The 19,225-nt window shown below is 38.8% G+C and overlaps 2 protein-coding genes across 3 annotated transcripts in view; one reads left to right on the top strand and one right to left on the bottom strand.

The window, feature by feature from the left end:
* c23h11orf54 (chromosome 23 C11orf54 homolog) overlaps window positions 1-5,349 on the bottom strand; it is a 39,272-nt gene extending 33,923 nt beyond the window's left edge. Inside the window, exon 1 of one of the 2 annotated variants that reach the window (XM_063031802.1) lies at window positions 2,377-5,349. In XM_063031802.1, coding sequence (XP_062887872.1) covers window positions 2,377-2,530 — 154 coding nt within the window. In that variant the 5' untranslated portion in view covers window positions 2,531-5,349. Of the gene's footprint in view, window positions 1-589; window positions 787-2,376 lie in introns of those variants that run through there. The other variant, XM_063031803.1, reaches the window with a different exon arrangement.
* Window positions 667-16,102, top strand: LOC134337034 (TATA box-binding protein-associated factor RNA polymerase I subunit D-like). The gene is made up of 7 exons (XM_063031801.1): window positions 667-823; window positions 2,294-2,499; window positions 5,368-5,611; window positions 7,645-8,038; window positions 11,313-11,485; window positions 12,800-12,857; window positions 14,445-16,102. The coding sequence occupies exons 2-7, from the start codon at window positions 2,463-2,465 to the stop codon at window positions 15,045-15,047; spliced, it is 1,509 nt and encodes a 502-aa protein (XP_062887871.1). The 5' UTR covers window positions 667-823; window positions 2,294-2,462; the 3' UTR covers window positions 15,048-16,102.
* Window positions 16,103-19,225: the final 3,123 nt, after the last annotated feature.

The raw sequence follows: 19,225 nt of genomic DNA, 5'->3' as shown, positions 1-19,225 counted from the left end.
AAGTCCTGGGTACCCAGTTTAGACATAAAGAGACGTACAATACTGCTCCTTTAACACTGGCAATGATTGATTTACTTGAACCAAGATTCTGACGCAGTACCTGGGCTGCTAATCGGGAGGCACAATTTCAAATCCAGCACAGCAACTCGAGAACCAAAATTTAAATTAGTTTCAGTAACGTTGTTTAAAAAACTAGTTCGCTAATATAATCAGTTACTTAGCGTACTCGACGCTGAAGACCCATCATGTTAGTTTGACTGCCCTCTGAAAAGCACAGTGAAACAGTCGGTTTAATCGGTGACAGCGACAATATTTTAAAAATGTCTTCTCAAGATAACTGTAGAGATAGATCCTGGGGTCCTTGTTCGTCACTGTAGGCAAAAATAATCTACTCTAACATAAGATTCCAAGATGGTGGTGATGTTTACTGGACACGTCGGTGAAGCGTTAGACCTTCCGACAGCTGTAGTTTGCTCTCGTCACAGGGATGAAACACTATCATTTTCCTGGGTGTTTTCTTTCAGTATTGCACACTGCAGGCAGTCCCGCGACTTGCCTTCATCCGCCCAGCGCAAAGTCGGGGTTTTACCTTCACAAAGCTCCTTTAAAGTTGGAACATAAAGTGCAGACTTCTCAACACTCGCAGCCATCACAGCCCGATCCGGTCAAACCCAGTCTTCCCGGCAGGCGCTTTGGGAGTTTGATTTCTCCCTGGTTACTTGCTAACGGACTGGTCTAATAATTTCCAGAGGATAACGTTCAAAGTCTCGGTCAAACGTCATACTGGTGAAGGCAAGGGGGATATTAACCTGGCGTTACCTGGGTAGGAGATATTTTGTGAAAGTCGTGAGGGTGTTGCACCTTCTGAATTCTGGAAGGAAACAGTTTAAAAGATAAAGTGCTGTAAAGTAGTAAGTTAGGGTATGGGTGCAGAAATCTAAAGTCCTAATTGTCCAAAACATTTAAAGATGGAATAGTCTTTTTGACAAGTTAGATTCTGGTGTTAAATTTAACGTGGGACTCATTGCCGGGTTAATTTTAAACTCTGCGGTTCAGATCTTTTAAAAATAAGCCTACGTTATTCTGCATTCGTTAAAAATATGTATTATTACTGTTAGTTGATATATAAGATGGCCAGGATCTCTTTGTCTTTCTTTGAAGCTGAATTATTCCATCAGAGGCGTCACTTTTATGTCTTAAATAATAAAATCATGACATGTTTAAAAATAATTCCCCATGTTATACTTTAAGATAATTTAGCAAGTCAAATAGTTCCACCTACTTTTTCACTCAATTCATTACAACCTTATTTCTAATTTTGAGATGACATGCATCGCACAGTCAGAGATAAATGATGCATTTACAAAGCTTGCAGTATAGGAGCAAAGGCTATATACATTATATTTACCAAACACGTGGAATGTGCAATTTTGTGTTGTTCATGAACATGCAGATAAGGAATTGTTCTACATCTTCTGTATCTTGCCATTCATGCAATGTGGTAAGATATTCATCTTCAGCTACTATCCATCCCTAATTGTCCTTTAGAAATTGGTGGTGTTCCCTTGAAAGCGTGTGATAAAGGTAGACCAGGGTCAGTAGGCAGAAAATTCCAGAATCTTGTCCCAACAACCATGATTAGAATAATGCGTGGCCTGGAATACAGTCTATGGTGTCTCGTTGCTCTTGTGGAAGCTGAAGGTGAATTATAGGTGAAATTATTGTTCTGGGCTAACAATCTTTTGATATTTAAGCAATCACTTTAAAATAATAGCATTAAAACGGTAAAATAAGACAAATTAAAAATTGTATCATAAAGTAGTTTTTACGGTCTCTGTCATCTAAGTTTAGAGATAAATAGAGGCCAGGATACAGTATTGGAAAGATCTTCCTTGTTTTTGCTTGGAATAATTCATAACTACCTGAACGGACAAAGAAAGACTCTGAAGATGCCTCATCTGAAAGATGGTAGCTCTGACAGTGTAATTATGCCTCGAGGTTTCACTACACTAGAAACTGGAGCCAAAACTTTCTGACCAGAGCCCCTCAAATTGAGCTATAACTGACCTTGCTCTGTTGGTAAGACTGGAACTTAATGAGATGATTTATTTATTGAGATACAGCACACCTAGCCTATTTACGGGACCATTTACAATGACCAATTAACCTACCAACCGGTACATCTTTGGACTGTGGGTGGAAATCGGAGCATCCCGACTTGAATTGTCTTTCATTGCACAAACATTTTTTAATGGATTAAAATACCTTGTTTTTTTCTGTACTTGGGGCAAAGTCAAACTCGCGATTTCTGCATTTATAAGTGGAATATCTGCTCAACAAATTTAACAAAATAAACCTAACCAGCAAGTCACATACCGGCAGCATTTGCTGATACTGTAAAATGCAGCAAGTCGGACGGCAGCAATTGTTGCTCGATCCCGGACCAGGCGGACGGGCTCTGGATGCGCCGCCGAACAACATTTCCATCGCACACTTCCGGTAGGTGGTGGGTTCTGGCTTGTAACGACATGGGGAGCTGGGGGAAGAGGGAAAGAAAAGGAGCGGGGTAAGGGACTAGGAGGAGGGAGAGATGGGGGAAGAAGATAGAGGAAGGGGGTGTTGAATGCAGGAATGGTACTTTTTCCCCGTGCTTTTTAAAAGGCTTTGCATTCGAAGCGATTCCGCTACTTCGTGTTGCTCCTGTGTGGTTTTTAGTTAGTGACGTACTGGTGCAGATTAGACATACAGATTCTTCCACTTTCTGGCTGATAGCAATGCAATTGTGGAACAGATAGAGGCCATTTGACTCATAGAATGGTTTGCCAGTTCATTGGAGAGGAATCCGTCATCCCTTTCCCCCGTTCTTTCCTGCCAGTCCTGAAAACTTGCCCCTCTCAAGTGCTTACCCAATTTGTTTTGTAACTCCTGATACAAGGTTTCCTCTATCCTCGAGGAAAGTGAATTCTAGTTTGTGTGAGAAGTGGTAACTTGGTTTATACCTCGGTACATAAATGTTACTATTTAGTCATAGGCATACTTTATTGATCCCGAGGGAAATTGGTTTTCGTTACAGTTGCACCATAAATAATTAAATAGTAATAAAACCATAAATAATTAAATAGTAATATGTAAATTATGCCAGGAAATAAGTCCAGGACCAGCCTATTGGCTCAGGGTGTCTGACCCTCCAAGGGAGGAGTTGTAAAGTTTGATGGCCACAGGCAGGAATTTATGTAATGAAGTACAGTTTTTAAAAACTTGTCTTGCATACCATCCATACAGATCAATTCATTAGAACAGGACATTGCCGGTAGTGCAAAGGAAAACAGCAACAGCAGAATAAAGTGTCACAGTTACAGGGGAAAAAAATGCACTGCAGTTAGGCAATAGGGTGCAGACAATAATGAGGTGGATGGTGAGGTCCAGAGTCCATCTTACTGTACCAGTGAGGTGTTCAGTAGACTTATAACAGTGAGATGCTGTCCTTGGGCCTTGTGGTATGTTATGCCCGGTGGTGGGGGGGGGGCAGAGAAAAGAGAATGTCCTGGGTGGGTGACTGCTATACCCAGGCAGTGAGAAGTCTAGACAGAATCCAGGGAAGGGAGGCTGATCATGGGCTCTTACTTTGGTAGGTCCTCTTTAAATAATCTACTAAATGGAGGTTTTCCCTTGGATTAGGAAAATGGTACCGGAAATCCCGTCTCCAAACATTATCACTTAATTTATCATTTCCCATCCCCATGCCAGTTATTAATCCCTCAGATCTTTTCTTCGTCTGATTCCATTTCTAGATGACCAAGTGCGGCCCCTGCGCTTGCTAACCTACAACACTCAGTCCTAATTGTTGACCACCTCTTCTCCCTCTGCCCCATGCCTCCAGCAGCTGACCCTCACTTTCTCTATGTCCCCCACCCTTCTTTAGGAACCAATGTTGATTCAAGCTCTCATTTCTAATCCCTGCAGTCTCAGTGTTTTGATTCCTTCTGTCTGGTTCACTCACTACCCCTCTCTTACACCCTCCCCACCTGAATTGGCACCTAACTTGATCTTCCTTGCACACAGTGGGTATCTCTCAGTTATTTTGGCAACTGTTTTTATGGTTAGAGATGTGCAGAGACATGATTACATATGAGGGTAGGCTAACTGGCCTATAATTTCCTTTGCCTTCCTCCCTTCTTAAAGAGTGGAGCGACATTTGCAATCTTCTAGTCCTCCGGGACCATGCCAGAATCAAGTGATTCTTGAAAGATCATGACCAATGCATCTGTTATCTCTTCAGCAACCTGTCTCAAGAGGGCTGTAGTCCATCTGGTCCAGGTGACTTATCCACCTTTAGACCTTTGAGTTTGCCTAGCACTTTTTCCTTTGTAATAGCATTGGCACTCAGTCCTGCTCCCTGACATGCATGGACCTCTAGCACACTTCTAGTGTTTTCCACAGTGAAGACAGATGCAAAGTGCCCATTAAGTTCATCTGCCATTTCTTTCTCCTCCGTTACTACCTCACCAGCATCATTTTCCAGTGGTCCAATATCAACTCTCACCTCCCTTTTACTTTTTTATAAAACTGGAAAAAGTTTTTGGTATCCTGCTTTATATTATTGGCTAGTCTGCTCTCATATTTAATCTTTTCAGGAATGTCAGTGAAATCATTTAATATAACGAGTTTGTTTTAGGTTCTGGAAAGGGAGAATTACATTGAATGCACAATGATCATAACATTTGAAGAAATGGTAACTGTTTTCATAGATATGTCATTATTATGTACTATGATCAGGTGTGCAGTGCTAAAATCCCAGTGATATCTGCTTCTTTTATTAAACACTGGCAGTAAAGAGATTTTGCATTTATTAGTCTTTTTGCCACTGTATTGCAATCTTTCTCAAAGGTTGCTAGTTTTACCATTTCAAATTGAGTGATGGTGGTAAAAGGATAGAAGGCAGGGGTGAAACAAAGAACACAGTGTTGGGTTCATGTTGGATGTAAACTATATGAGCTGTACTTTGCTCTACTGAAGTACTTATGGCAAACTTTAGGAAACTGCATGTTGTGAAAAGGAATTGTGAACTGGTCAGGTATAAATGTGTGAATATAATTCACTTTCAAATTAATTACCTAATTGTGCTAGAGATAATCAGATAGAATTTATTTTTACTTGAGTAGGTGCGGCACCAAAGAGAACTTTGTTTGCAAAACAATTCAAAATTATTCAGACGCTCCCATGAATAATTACAACCATCAAGTATTTTCTGTGTAAATATTATCTCCATCCACCTATCCTGATGCCTGTGTTTTCTCCTCGTGGGATAATAGAGGTTCTGTAATTGAAGTGGGAGTCACCTGGCAGTGTTTGCTTGGACTTGCACAGGTAAAGTAAGGAAAGCAATGGAAGATTTAAAGAGTGTTGAAGATGAGCAAATATGTGTAGAAGATGAAGATGAAGGCAGTGTGTTGCTATTTTCGGATAAAGAGAATGAAGCTAAGGATTTGCAACAGACTACTGACACAAAGGTAGTTACCAATCAAGTGGGTCCAGCCACCTCCAACACAGAAGGAGATCTAATTACAAATACGTGTAAACCCGTCGATCAGGATATCTCCTCTTCTTTAAGGTAAGCAATGCCTATTGATTCTAGTTGCACCAGACTGGAGACACTTTATTGGATTAAAAAATGTCGTCTTTGAAAATGATTGAGATTAGATCATTCACAGTTTTAACTCCAATTTCACCCACCACCCACCCATCCCGAAACATATATAACAGCAGACCACTATGAGCTGGAAGATTTCCACTGTCACCCTTAACTCACCATTATATATTTTTGCTGAGTTCATAACTGAGTAGGATTAGTTATTAGCTCGGATTCAGCTTTCTTGTCTACTGCAGTGGCTAGTATAGCCCCAGGCATCATTACCTGGAAACCAAATCGAGTTTGCACTTGTTAATTTCTTTCCTTTTGGTTTCACAAAGCAGTAGAATTAACAGTAAAAAAAAAATACACAGCTCTACTAAAGGTTGTTAGTTAATAAGTTCTGCAACAACAGTGCTGCAGTGCTCCTATAGTGAGAAAGAGAGCCCATCAAAATTGTCCTCCATCACCCATTTCAAATGTTAAGAATTGGAAAGAACAAGATGCAGGGTGGAAAACTTTCACATTTGAGGTTAATGATTGGTGTATAAGTGCAATGGTGGTAGATTATGACAGTCTAAAGTATCATAAAACTTGCAGTGTGACATATTTTGGAAGTAATGTTTAAGCATGTAAAAATTAATATTGATCTGATGGGACATTCTAATGAACTATCCAGAAAGGACAGGACAATAGTTCAACTTTTTTAAATAAAAACACAAAGTACTGGAAACATTCAGCGGGTTGAGCAGCATGCGTTGAAATAGAAATAGTAATCATTTCATGCCTGGGACCTTTGTCACATTATTGCCATCATCAGAACTTTTATATATTGCTTTAGCTTTATGCTGATGAAAATTATTGAGCTTCTTTCTTTAACATGGAATTATTTTCATTTTGAACCTTTTTGAAGAGTTGCTATAATCTTGTGTTACAACCTCAAGGTAACAAATTTGTTAAAGTAGCAATCAGGCAGTGAGTGTTGTCCTTGGTGAACTGAACTAATTCTCTTTAAGATGAGCTCATATTTTGGAAGAGGTCCTTCCACGCGATCAAGTCTTGGAAAATTCGCATTAGTATTGTCACTCTCTGATTTCCTTGTCACCTCTGTTCCCTCACAGGTCCATCAACTTCTACCCTCGCTAGGGGTAAATTACATTAGTCAGTTAACCAAGTAGTGTCTGTTAGGTGGGAGGAAACCAGAGCCCATGTGCCCAAGGGGAGATCGTGCAACTCGATGGATAGTGCTCAACTTCAAGATCAAACTTTGGTCGCTGAAGCCATGGAGCTAAACCACTAATGTTCCACCACTGTCATCACCCCTACATCCCAAAGCTGGTACGCTGGCAGAACTTTTATCCCATCAAACCACCTCATTAATAATCTTTCCAGTTTACTAACTGCTGTTGTCTCCTCTAATCCATGGTTGATCCATGTAACATGTCAAAAAGAGATCAATTTTTCATCATGGATTTGGAGAAGCAAGTAGATTTTACTTGGTGCGGATCCTTTTGTGAGCTAGTAGAAACATTATAAAAATTATCCAAATTTGAGATCTGACAAGGACCCTGACAGCCGGATCCAACACGGCCAGGCTCAGACTCTCATTCCTCCTTGAAATGGCCAGACCCACCCTAAATATTTAACGGGAATATACATGCAAGCCTGACCCATGTACTTTGGTGCCATTGACCTTGGGTTCAGTAGCCAGACTCTTAGTACACATCTCTTCGTATAATGGAAAAAAAAGTTTAAAGTCCCGGATTAGAAATTAGGTAGTCAAGTTATGTTCCAAGTTATGAGGATAGCAGGTCTTTTTCTGGAAGAAATTATTGAGCCTGAGGGATGAGGGGGTAGAATAAGTGGCCCTATTCCAGTGAGTTGTTTAATAATAACCATTTTCCTGAAGTAGGTTCTTTTTCATAACATTTCAAAGTGGGCTGATGTGAAGTATTTACATGATGACATAACGAAGGTCCTTGTTCAATGGATTAATGTAGTCTTTTTTTTTCCAGTGATGGCTCAAATTCAGTTGACAGTTTATTCAAGACACAGTGTCCATCCACACCAGAAAGAAATAAGAGCAGGCAAAATACAGGAACATTTTTAACCCAATTAGAATTCAGAAGTCAAAATGAACTTGATTCTGAGAGCTCATCTGATTCAGATGAAGGTCTATGGCGTCCAAGTTTTTTGAAAGTTGGTGAAGTAAGAAGACGGTGGCGAAGCAAAAGAACCAAAAGCAGTTACACTCGTAAGAAACACAGCCTGCCAAGAGGAAGGTTGCAAGCATCCATGTCTGCAGTAGAGAAAAAGAGGAGGTTGCGAGAGCGAGGACTGGAGTTTCCATTTTTGCAAAAGGAATATGGAAAAAAGGAATTGCCATTTAAGATGATTTTTACGTATGAGGTAAGTAATAAATCTATAGTGTGGCATGTCAGGATTTGAATTATAAAGAGTAATTGAATAGTTAGATGCTGTGCACATTGAATAATGTACCTACCAAATGTTCTATGTATATTTGTTTTTAACATGTTTTTTCATGTGTATTGTATTTTAAATCTAACATTTTTTTAAGAGTCATGGAATGTACAGCACAGAAACAGGCCTTTCACCCCATCTAGTCCATGCCAAACCATTTAAACTGCCTATTACCATCAACATGCACCGAGACCATAGCCCTCCATACCCCTATCATCCATGTACTTATCCAAACTTCTCTTAAACATTGAAATTGAGATCGCATGCACCACTTGTGCTGGCAGCTCATTCCATACTCTTAACAATCTTCTGAGTGAAGAAGTTTCCCCTCTTGATCCCCTTAAACTTTTCACCTTTCACCCTTAACCCATGACTTCAAGTTGTAGTCCCACCCAACCTCAATGAAAAAAGCCTGCTTGCATTTACCCTATCTGTACCCCTCATCATTTTGTGTACCTCTATGAAAGGTCCTCTCACAACATGATTAATTTGTTTTTTAAGTATGGTGGAAAGGCTCATTCAGTTATTTATCTGAGTGAAGCAATAACTTCAAAGTGATACTGGAATTATTCTATATTGAAGCCCCTATTGGAGGTAAGATGGAGGAAAAAACAAAACATTCTGTCAATATATTAAGAGCAAGAGGGTAGCCCAAGAATGTGTGGCAATAATCAGTGTAGGGAGCCAGGGGATGTGGGCAAGATCGTAAAAACATAGTACTTCCTGTCCATGTTCACCAAGGAAAAGGACATGGAAGATAGTGAGTTCAAGAGGGAGTATATTGTTCAAGAAGGAGTGTATCTGCAGCACTTAAGTATTAAGAAGGTGAAACTGTTTGGTATCGTGGAACGCATAGGGTGGAGAAATCCACAAGGCCAAATGAGATCTATTCCTAGGGTGTTGTGGGAAGCAAAGGAAGAGATAGCTGGAACCCTGTTGCAGATCTTCGCATCTTCATTAGCCACAGGTGAGCTGCCAGAAGACCTAGCAATGGCTAACCCCCTCTTTCCTTTCTCAAGAAAGGCAGTACAGATAAACCACAGACTGGCAAGCCATGTCAGTGGTAGGGAATTTATTGGATAAAATTCCAAGTGATAGGACTTGTACACATTTGGAAAAGCAGGAGCTGATCAGGGATAGTCTGATCAGGCATGACTTTTGTGTGGAGGAACTCCTGTCCTATAAGTTGACAGAGTTTTTTGAGGAGGTAACAAAGAAGGTTGACAATGGTGCTGTAGTTTTGTACTGTGTATATATACACATTTGGGCACTTGGCGAGGTTCCACTGGTCCGCAAGCTTAAGGCACATCCATCCAAGAAGAGCTGGCTAATTGGATCTAAAATTGACTTAATAGGAGGCAGAGGCTACAGTTTTAGAGCTGTATAGCTCTAATGGCCCATCTCACCCATGTCAACTGACTTGACTATTTGAGCTGGTCCCACTTGTCTGAGTTTGGAACATGTCCATCTAAAACGTTTCCTTTCCATGTACCTCTCCAAATGTCTTTTAAACATTGTAATTGTACCTGCCTCTGCCACTTTCTCAGGCAGCTCATTCCACACACTCAATCACCCTGTATGTGGGGGAAAAAGTTGCCCCTTGGTTCCCTTTAAATTTTCCCCTCTCACCTTAACCCTATGCCTTCCAGCCAAGAAAATGATTGTTACTATTCAACTTATCAAGGTTTACAAAAACATGAGGTTCATTGATAAGGTTTAAAACTCTCAGCTCATGCTCCATGGGAAGAAACCCCCCTCTCCCTATACGTCAAATGTTTTGGTCCCAGTAACATCCTTGTTAATATTTTCTGCACCTTTTCCGGCATGAAGATATTCTTTGTATAACTAGTCAACCAGAACTACACACAGTACTTCAAGAGTGGTCTTGAACAGTTGTAATGTGACATCCCAACTCTTCTACACAGTGCCCTAATGGATGAAAGCAAGCACAACAAATGCCTTCATCATCCTGTCTACCTGTGCCTTCACTTTCAGAGAACGTTGTACTTGCAGCCCTAGTTCTCTGTTCTACAGCATTCTCCATGGCACTGCCATGTGCTGTGTGAGTCCTGCCCAGGTTGCATAGTGGTTAATGCAACGCTAATACAGATCGTGGTGTTGGAGTTCATTTCCAGCATCCTCTCTAAGGAGCTTGTATATCCTCCCTGTGAATGAATAGGTTAATTGGTCGTTGTAAATTATCCTGTGATTAGTGTAGGGTCAAATAGGTGGGTTTCTGGATGCTGTGGCTCAATAGGCCAGAGAGGCCTGTTCCATGCTGTATCTCTAAATATTTTTTTTAACTCACCAAAATGCAGTGTTAAGTGGTAAGGATGATTTTCTAATTGGAAATCTGACTGGTAGTATACCACAGGGTTTGGTGTTGGGACCTTTCGTTGCTTCTAGTATATATTAATGACTTGGATGTTAGTGTAGGAGATGTGTGCGATGAAGAGCAAGGAAGATTGTCTAAGGCTGCAGCAGGATTTAGATCAGGGTGAAAATTGGACAGAGCGACAGCAGTTACAAACTAATCCCAACAAGCGTAAGGTGATAAATATAGGAAGTCAAATAGGGTAGAGTGTATATAGTAACTTGAAGGGTGCAAATTTAATCGATGTCCCTTTATCTATAGTTCCTTGAATGTCTCAGTACGGAGAGAACAAGTGGTGAAGAATGCTTATAGCATGTTACCTCTGTAGGTTGCAGCATAGAATTTAAAAGTTAGAATGTTACAGGGCAACTTTACAAAACACTGATTAGGATGCACTTGAAGTATTGCATGCAGTTCTGGTCACTGTACTATAGAAAGAATGTGATTGTGCTGGATAGAGTGCTGAGGAGATTCTCCAGTTACATGGAGGGGGTTCGATAAGACTTTGGACGGCAAACCTTGCTTTCCCTAGAGTAAAGGAAGGTGACCAGATATACATGTATGAAATTATAAACAGTCAAAATCATTTCCCCTTGTTAGGAGTTTCATAAACAAGAAGTTATGAGGAAAGAATTTCAAAGGAGACTTAAAGGGTATTATTTTTACACAGTGTTTGATATCTGGAACTCTGTATGGGGAAGTAGTAGCATTGGGTACAATTACTATGTTTAATTGACATACATTTTATTAAGTTTTTTCCAATTTTTATAAAGATAAAACTCAGACATTGATAAATTTTCTAACATTTTAAATGCTTCTAATTTATAGCAAGCTGCTTTGTGTGGATTATTTGATTACATTAAGGAGTTAAAATGTCAAAAACATCTCATAAACTCCTTAAAAAACATAAATGTGGATTGTGCAGAAAGAATTAGTGGTCCAACAAAGCAATACAAATACCTGGATGAGAAAAGACCAATTTCACCCATATCTGAAAGCAGGTAAGTTGGTATTTTGATTTAGTTTCTGTGTGTGTGGGTGTGTTTGTTAACTAATTAAGTAAGAACACAAATATTGGAAATTCTTGGCTGGTCAGGGAGTATCTGTGGGGAGAGAGTTAATATTTCATGAATGAAAACGAAATGCTAGAAACACTTGAAGTCAGACAACATCTGGGGAAAGAAAAATAGAGTTAGCATTTCAAGTTAAAAGCAAAGGATCTTTGAGCTTTCCACAGCTCTCTGACCTGATGTTTTCAGTAAATGTTTATTTCAGTTTTCCAGTATCGATAGCTTTTCATTTTAATTTTTCAGAATATGGCTGTTGGTGGAGGCATGCCACAATTTAAAACTGAGCCATGCAGAAGTAGTTCCCAACTCTGTTTGATCTCCTACTCTGTATTAAATAACTCATTTTAGTCATGGAGATGATAGGGGTGTTGCCATTGTTCTCTGTTGCTGTGTCAGAGAGAAAAATGTTTGGCAATTTGCACAGCTGATAGCTATCCAGAAGTTTCTACCGGAAACCTGGAGAAAAACGAAGACGGGTGGGTTCAGTTATGGTGCCTCCACAGATGAATTGTTTACTGAAATTTAAACTTACTATGATACACAACTTGTTGGATTTGTTACTACTGTGTCAACCTTATTTTGGAGTGAGTTGATGTTTCTGGGGAGAAATTGAGTAAATTAGCTCTTTAATTTGCGGCATTGTTATCACATGTATAAACACTTGCATGTTGTTGGATATAGATTCAGGCTCCTATACGTTTAAGACTGCTCTAAAGTTGAGGGTAAGAAATCTAGAGAAGGTATTTTCCCCATAGTTGGTTAAAGCTATTGCTGATGAATTCCGTACCTGCTGCAGCAATTCTGTCTGGTGACTCAAAAACTAGTGAAAACATAGCAAACAAAAAACCTGACGACAAAAGAGGTTGATGAGGAACTGGCTGAAACTAGCTTTAGCTAATTAGCCACACGCTTCATTTTTTTTTTGGGTAACTTCAGGCATTTGGTACAAGAGTATGTAACATTTGCAGGGGTCCACTGGAGAACTTGTATACTAGCAGTTTTAAGAATGATCATTCGAAGTCTGACCAAGAAAGACAGATTATATCTCCCTTTGATGATCAGGCCTAGTGTAAATGTCGTGAAGGATACCATTGCTTTAGCTTGACAACATAGGGTATTAGGCAACATTTTAAGCACTGTGCCACTGCTTACATTTATCAATAAACAGTTGTGGTCAAAGTTAAAGAATTTTTTTTTTGTGTACAATGTTCTTTGTAACATGAAGAAAAACTTGATATTTTGTAGTGATGAAACCTGCATTGAAGACTTGGGAAATGAAGAGGCTTTTGATATGAAAGTCGTGGTAAGTCAGTTGTACTGAGAACAAGGTATTTCCTTTGACTGAATAATTAGGAAATATATCTATGTTGTAGTCTACTTCTGAAATTAACAGCTCAGTACTATACACAATATTGTATGTGCTACAGATTTCCCAAAGGTAAACTGTACTTCACGTTCCTTAAGGATATCACCTTATAAATGCAAAGGTTCCTGGCAGTATCCTGAAATTGGTGATTACAGAACTTGTGAAATACAGTAGATTCCTATTAATTGGACCATCGGTTAATCGGGGCTGCCACTTATTTGGGACAACTCTTAAAGAACAAAAACTAATCAAGAAAATAGCTGGATTTCCTTTGTTTATTTGGGACACTGTGCTGCTTAATTGGACAGGAGACTGCTCTGAACAGTTTCTAACTAGCATCAGCTGAATACACTTGTGTGGCCATCAGATACTACACTGCTTAGAGTGAACAGTTTTTAAATAGTCTGTTGCATGTGTTTGTGTTCAAAAAGCAGTGATTTTTGTCACTGATTGTTGGTGAGAAATAAGCAGTAAGCAATTCAGAACTTTTTTGCTCAGTACGGTTTCAAGCATTCAGGCTTGGAGATGCCAGAAACATCTGAGAGTGAAAATGAAATGATTTCACCACTTCAACAAGTTCGGAGCTGTGAAGAATTTGAAGGTATCGATAATGATCCACAAGGAATTAAACTTGTTCAACTGCCCCACCTTTTCCCAATGCCAGCATTTCCCCTTCCAATACCTTCAAATTCATTTTTGAACAATTGAATCTGCTTCCACTTATCCCACTGCAATGCACTCTGCCTTCTAGCCACTTGCTGCTTTAGTTAAAAAAAAATTACTTCCTGTCAGTTTTGTTTCTTCTACCAGTCATCTTCATTTTTGCATCCTTTGAAGCCTTGATCTTCTACCACTGAAGTTTTTTAAAAATCTTTTTCAACTTTATCTTGAGTCTGAATGATAAAATATCCTTATCAGATAAACTTCTCCTCGCCCAATCTCTTTTCCAAGTTTCCAGTTTTTTCATAATATTTAAAGACCCTCATCCCTGAAATCGTTTGGGTAAACGTTCAAATCTTGTGTGCTCATCGACTTTATTTGTATTTTAGCAACTTCAGAATTTAATAGCTGCTTTATTTTTTTTGTAACTGAAACTCAACCAAAGTTCTATTTTTGCCATATTGAATACAAAATTTCTGTTGGAAAAAAAATTGTTTTAGGTTTTGCTGTATTTTATTACCAGCCACCATCAGTCAAGCCACTCGTTGTGAATCATGGCTTGAACTAGAAGTAGCTTGGATTTCATTTCACTAGTGAAGTTATTAATTGATGACTTGGAGGCATCTAACTAAGCAAGAATCTGCACAATATTATGGCACTCTTGTCATGAGACTTGATTTTTTTTGTGAAAGTATGAAAACATCACAATTTGTTCAATGTTTCACTAGCCTGATGATGTCTTCCTTGAGCTGTCTTAGGTCACACTAACATCTAGTTTTATTGTTTCTATGCCAGTACAGAAATGAAGCATTATAGCTAATTTATGTATTCAGTCATCATTCATGATATGTGTTTTATTTGCAGGATAATAGCTACTTCATAGCAGAAAAAAGGTCTGAAAAAAAGAAAAGGTACTCTAGGAAAATGTACTACAGGAAAAAAGAGAAAAGATCTCTAAGGAGTGGTAAAAATAAAGGCCACCATGAAACCAATGGTAAAAGTAAAGGTCACGTTAAAAATAAACAAGTGACAGGTGAACAAAAGGACCATCCCACACAAAATCTTCCTTACAATGCGCCTTTTAAGCAGAAAACCAAAGAAAAATTAGCAGACCTGAACAGTCTACAGAATTCCCACACGCCCTTAGATGAAAGGGAAGTTGAAGAAACAGAGAGTGTACTTTCTCTTAAGAGTCGCAAATCTAATAAACATTCAAAAAGTATAATGATGCAAAAGAGGGAACACATAACATCGCAAGAAGAGAATAATCTAGAAAGAATGGATTGTGAACTAACAATGCACCAGAAGATCCTTTGTAATGGTAGTGCTCAAAGAAATATTTTCCAAGATCAGGATCATCCTGTGGAACAAGCCAACGAAGACACCAATTTATTACCAATGGTGTCTCAGAAGAAGAAGTTTAAACTTTATAATGGGAATAGTTATTTTACTGCCTCACCATTGTAAAAAGGGTAGTAGCTATTTTGCCTGGTCACCTTCAAAAGCTGTTATTTAAGGATGAACTAAATAACATCTGAATTGCAGTTACAAATGAATGGCACATTTGCACTAAATTATTCAGTCAATTATGGCTTGACACTATCAATAACTGTTACTGGGAAAGTATTTTCCATTGACTTTGAATCCATAATTTTCACAAAGTATATTTTAAGAATATTATGCAATAGAATCATTGTCATTCTGTGGCTGAACATTGTGAAAGTTGGAAAATATTTTTGTACTCTACAGAAGTAAGGTTTCAACATGATCCTTACTTAATGGCTGTGCTTAAAACTTTGTCCTGAAGCCAAAATCTTAACAAATAATTCACTTATTTTCTAAACCTACAGCATATAACAGGTAATTATGAAATTTCGACCTTGCAAAAATCCTTTTGAGGTAATTTATAATCAAGTATTAATGTTGGAAAATGTTTGTTCATCTGAACTACCTGAGCATTTTCTCCCTCTGGCCCGTTGAAGTTTTCCAGAACTTTGTTATTTTTATGTTTATTTATCAAAAGTTGATACTGAAAATCAGAGAATGGAGAGTAGTGTTTTCTTTTAGATAGCAGTGATAAGTAACCATTTCCTGTTAGTGATTCACATAAAATAACGAGTGGTATTTTATTTTCCTTTGCCAAATATTAAAAAGGTCAGCCCACTGTACCAAATTCGATAAATTGTTAACTTCTAAGTTGGGTTTATTTGTGCATTTATCATACGTATAGCTTAATCGGTTATTTTTAAAACGTTATAATAGTTTTGATGTATTAAAGATCAGAATTATTTTGAAAGTGAAAATTATGATATTGTTTACATTTTACTATTATGACTGGTAATGTAGAAATGAACAAAGATGACATCCATGCTTCAGATTGTTACGGCTGCATTGCCGCCTCCTATGAAATGAGAAATGTAAAACTAGATAATGGAGTAAGAATTTTGCTATTGGCTAAATGTAATAATTTTTGCACAGAGATCCATAAACCATATGCTTTTGAAAAATCTGTTTCCATATTTCCTTGGATTACCTATGTTGCATTTACTTTATAGTGAGGAGCACGTTTTTCATTGCACGATAAGGTTGGTGCAAAGAAATATGTGATCTTTGTAAATCATATCTTTAATGAATCTGTGCTTTTCCATTTTGACAACTTGTGTTGATTAAACATGAGAAATGATTCACATTTATATAACAACTTTAACATAAGTGATGTCAAATATAATTAGGCAATAAGTTCCATTAGAAAGTAAAGGAGCTTTTGAAGGATCACAGAAAGGATGGTAAACAGGATAATATTACAAGTTAAATCAAGAGGAAACCAAGTGAATTGAAGAATGAACCAAGGCAGGGATGGAATCAAACAATATTTCAAGAATTATGTTTCCCAAAACTATTAAAATATATTCACATAAAAAGGATCTAACTATTCAAATAGTTACCTCTGCAGTGGAGTTACAATGATAAATTCCTGTAAGTTACCATTGTGGATAATTAAGTGTATACACTGTTAAAGATTTCAGTTCATTTTCACCATTATTTTATGTGATTTAGGTAGAGTCTATTTATATCCCCTCTTTCTTTCTCAAACTTTTTGGAGTCCTTGATGCAGATGATTATATCATTCTCTGCCAACATTTCACAGCTGTCCTCCAGTCAGTAGGGACTGCACAGTTCCTGATGAAGGGTCTCGGCCCAAAACGTCAACTGTTTATTCTTCCATAGATGCTGCCTGGCATGAGTTCCTCCAGCTTTTTGTGTGTGTTGCTTTGATTTCCAGCATCTGCAGATTTTCTCCTGTTGGGGACCACACATTATTTATTCTACTCTTTATCTATTTAGTAGTCGTGGCTGGAGAATTACCTCCAATGATAAATTTTACTATGCCTGCACTACTAGATCTGCTGTCCTGCAAGCATTGATCGTTGGTCACTTTTCAATTTGTATGTTCCACTGAGAACACACATCTCACATCGACGAAGAGGATGGGATAATGAAGAAATACTGTTAACAAAAGTTGACAAGACTGTCTAGGATGTCCAGTGAGCACATGACTGCATTGGTTAGGGAATCAGAATCAGGTTTATTATCACCGGCTTGTGACGTGAAATTTGTTAACTTAGCAGCAGCAGTTCAATGCAGTACATAATCTAGCAGAGAAAAAAAATAAATAAAATAATAAACAAACAAGTAAATCAGTTATGTATATTAAATAGATTTTTAAAAACATGCAAAAACAGAAATACTGTATTTTTTGTTAAAAGAGTGAGGTAGTGTCCAAAGCTTCAATGTCCACTTAGGAATCGGATGGCAGAGGGGAAGAAACTGTTCCTGAATAACTGAGTGTGTGTCTTCAGGCTTCTGTACCTCCTACCTGAAGGTAACAGTGAGAAAAGGGCATGCCCTGGGTGCTGGAGGTCCTTAATAATAGACACTGCCTTTCTGAGACACCACTCCCTAAAGATGTCCTGGGTACTTTGTAGGCTAATACCCAAGATGGAGCTGACTAGATTTACAACTTTCTGCAGCTGCTTTCAGTCCTGTGCAGTAGCCCCTCCATACCAGACAGTGATGCAGCCTGTCAGAATGCCCTCCACGGTACAACTATAGAAGTTTTTGAGTGTATTTGTTGACGTGCCAAATCTTTTCAAACTCCTAATGAAGTATAGCCGCTCTTGCCTTCTTTATAACTACATCGATATGTTGGGACCTGGTTAGATCCTCAGAGATCTTGACACCCAGGAACTTGAAGCTGCTCACTCTCTCTACTTCTGGTCCCTCTGTGAGGATTGGTATGTGTTCCTTTGTCTTACTCTTCCTGAAGTCCACAGTCAGCTCTTTTGTCTTACTGACATTGAGTGCCAGGCTGTTGCTATGGCACCATTCCACTAGTTGGCATATCTCACTCCTGTATGCCCTCAGAGGTGAAATGATTGTGGTTGGTCCAAGAGAGCATTCTGAGTGGCTGCATCAGCGTCTGGTATGGGGGGGGGGGGCAATTGCCAGGATCAAGGCAAGCTGTAAAATTAGTCAACTCCATCATGGTTACTTAAAGATATCTTCAAGGAGCAGTCCCTCAAAAAGGCCGCATCCATCATTAACGACCCCCACCACCCAAAATATGCCCTCTTCTCATTGTTATCATCAAGAAGGAGATACAGAAGCCTCAAGGGGGGGCACACACAGAGCGATTCTGGAACAGCTTCTCCCCCTGTGCATCCGATTTCCAAATGGACATTGAACCCATGAACACCTCGCTACTTTTTTAATTTCTGTTTTTGCACTACTTATTTAATTTAACTATTATGTATACATAAATACTTTAATTGTTTTTTTCTAAACTGGTATTTGTCATATATTGCATAATACTGCTGCCGCAAAGTTAAAAATTTTCACAACGTATGTCAATGATACTAATCCTGATTCTGAAACGCAGGTTCAAGCACAACAAAAAAACTAAGTGCAAAATCAAATTTAGATAAAAGAACAAGTATAGTGATTATCAATGTAAAGGTACAAAATGTCAGGTCTGTACCTAAATGGTTAGATTGGAAACTTCAATGATTTTTACAGGGCACAGTACCCCCTTAATTCATACATTAAAGGAATGGAAATATCTTTGTTATGAAACGGAGAGTCTCAACCTGAAATATTAGCTGTCGAAAAAGCGACAAAACGGTCTTTTAACATCGTAAACCAGCGGGTTGCTGCTATGTCTCCCGCTCGCTGTGAAAATGGGGGACACCTCCCTCTCGCTTACCAGGGAGTGAGAGAACCTGTGGGCTGTCGAATGTCAGATGGAACGCGAAACCTCTGGGGTAACTTTGGTCTGTGTCTTTGCTATTGCTTAGCACACGCTTGGGCTCGATGACGGTACTGATCTGCTTTTTTTTGCTGGTGGGGGGAGGGGGATTGTTGCTCGCTGCCTCTTACACGCAGGAGGGGAGAGCTGAGGGGGTAATTTGGGGTTCTCACGTTTAACTGTCGTTCATTCTTTGGGGCACTTCTCTGTTTTCGTGGATGTTTGCGAAGAAAAAGCATTTCAGGATGTATATTATAGTAGTCATAGTCATACTTTATTGATCCCGGGGGAAACTGGTTTTCGTTACAGTTGCACCATAAATAATTAAATAGTAATAAAC

Source organism: Mobula hypostoma, chromosome 23 (assembly GCF_963921235.1).
Source record: "Mobula hypostoma chromosome 23, sMobHyp1.1, whole genome shotgun sequence".
Classification (NCBI taxonomy): Eukaryota; Metazoa; Chordata; class Chondrichthyes; order Myliobatiformes; family Myliobatidae; genus Mobula; species Mobula hypostoma.
The sequence above is the reverse complement of the archived record's forward strand: the minus strand, read 5'-3'. Positions and strand labels throughout refer to the sequence as shown.

What these genes read in the sequence shown, in the direction of transcription:
- LOC134337034 (XM_063031801.1), top strand. Translation starts at nt 2,463, where the DNA reads ATGCGCCGCCGAACAACATTTCCATCGCACACTTCCG. An exon ending in AGATGATTTTTACGTATGAG is followed by an intron (nt 8,039 to 11,312) that starts GTAAGTAATAAA and finishes TCTAATTTATAG; the next exon opens with CAAGCTGCTTTGTGTGGATT. An exon ending in CTTTTGATATGAAAGTCGTG is followed by an intron (nt 12,858 to 14,444) that starts GTAAGTCAGTTG and finishes TTTTATTTGCAG; the next exon opens with GATAATAGCTACTTCATAGC.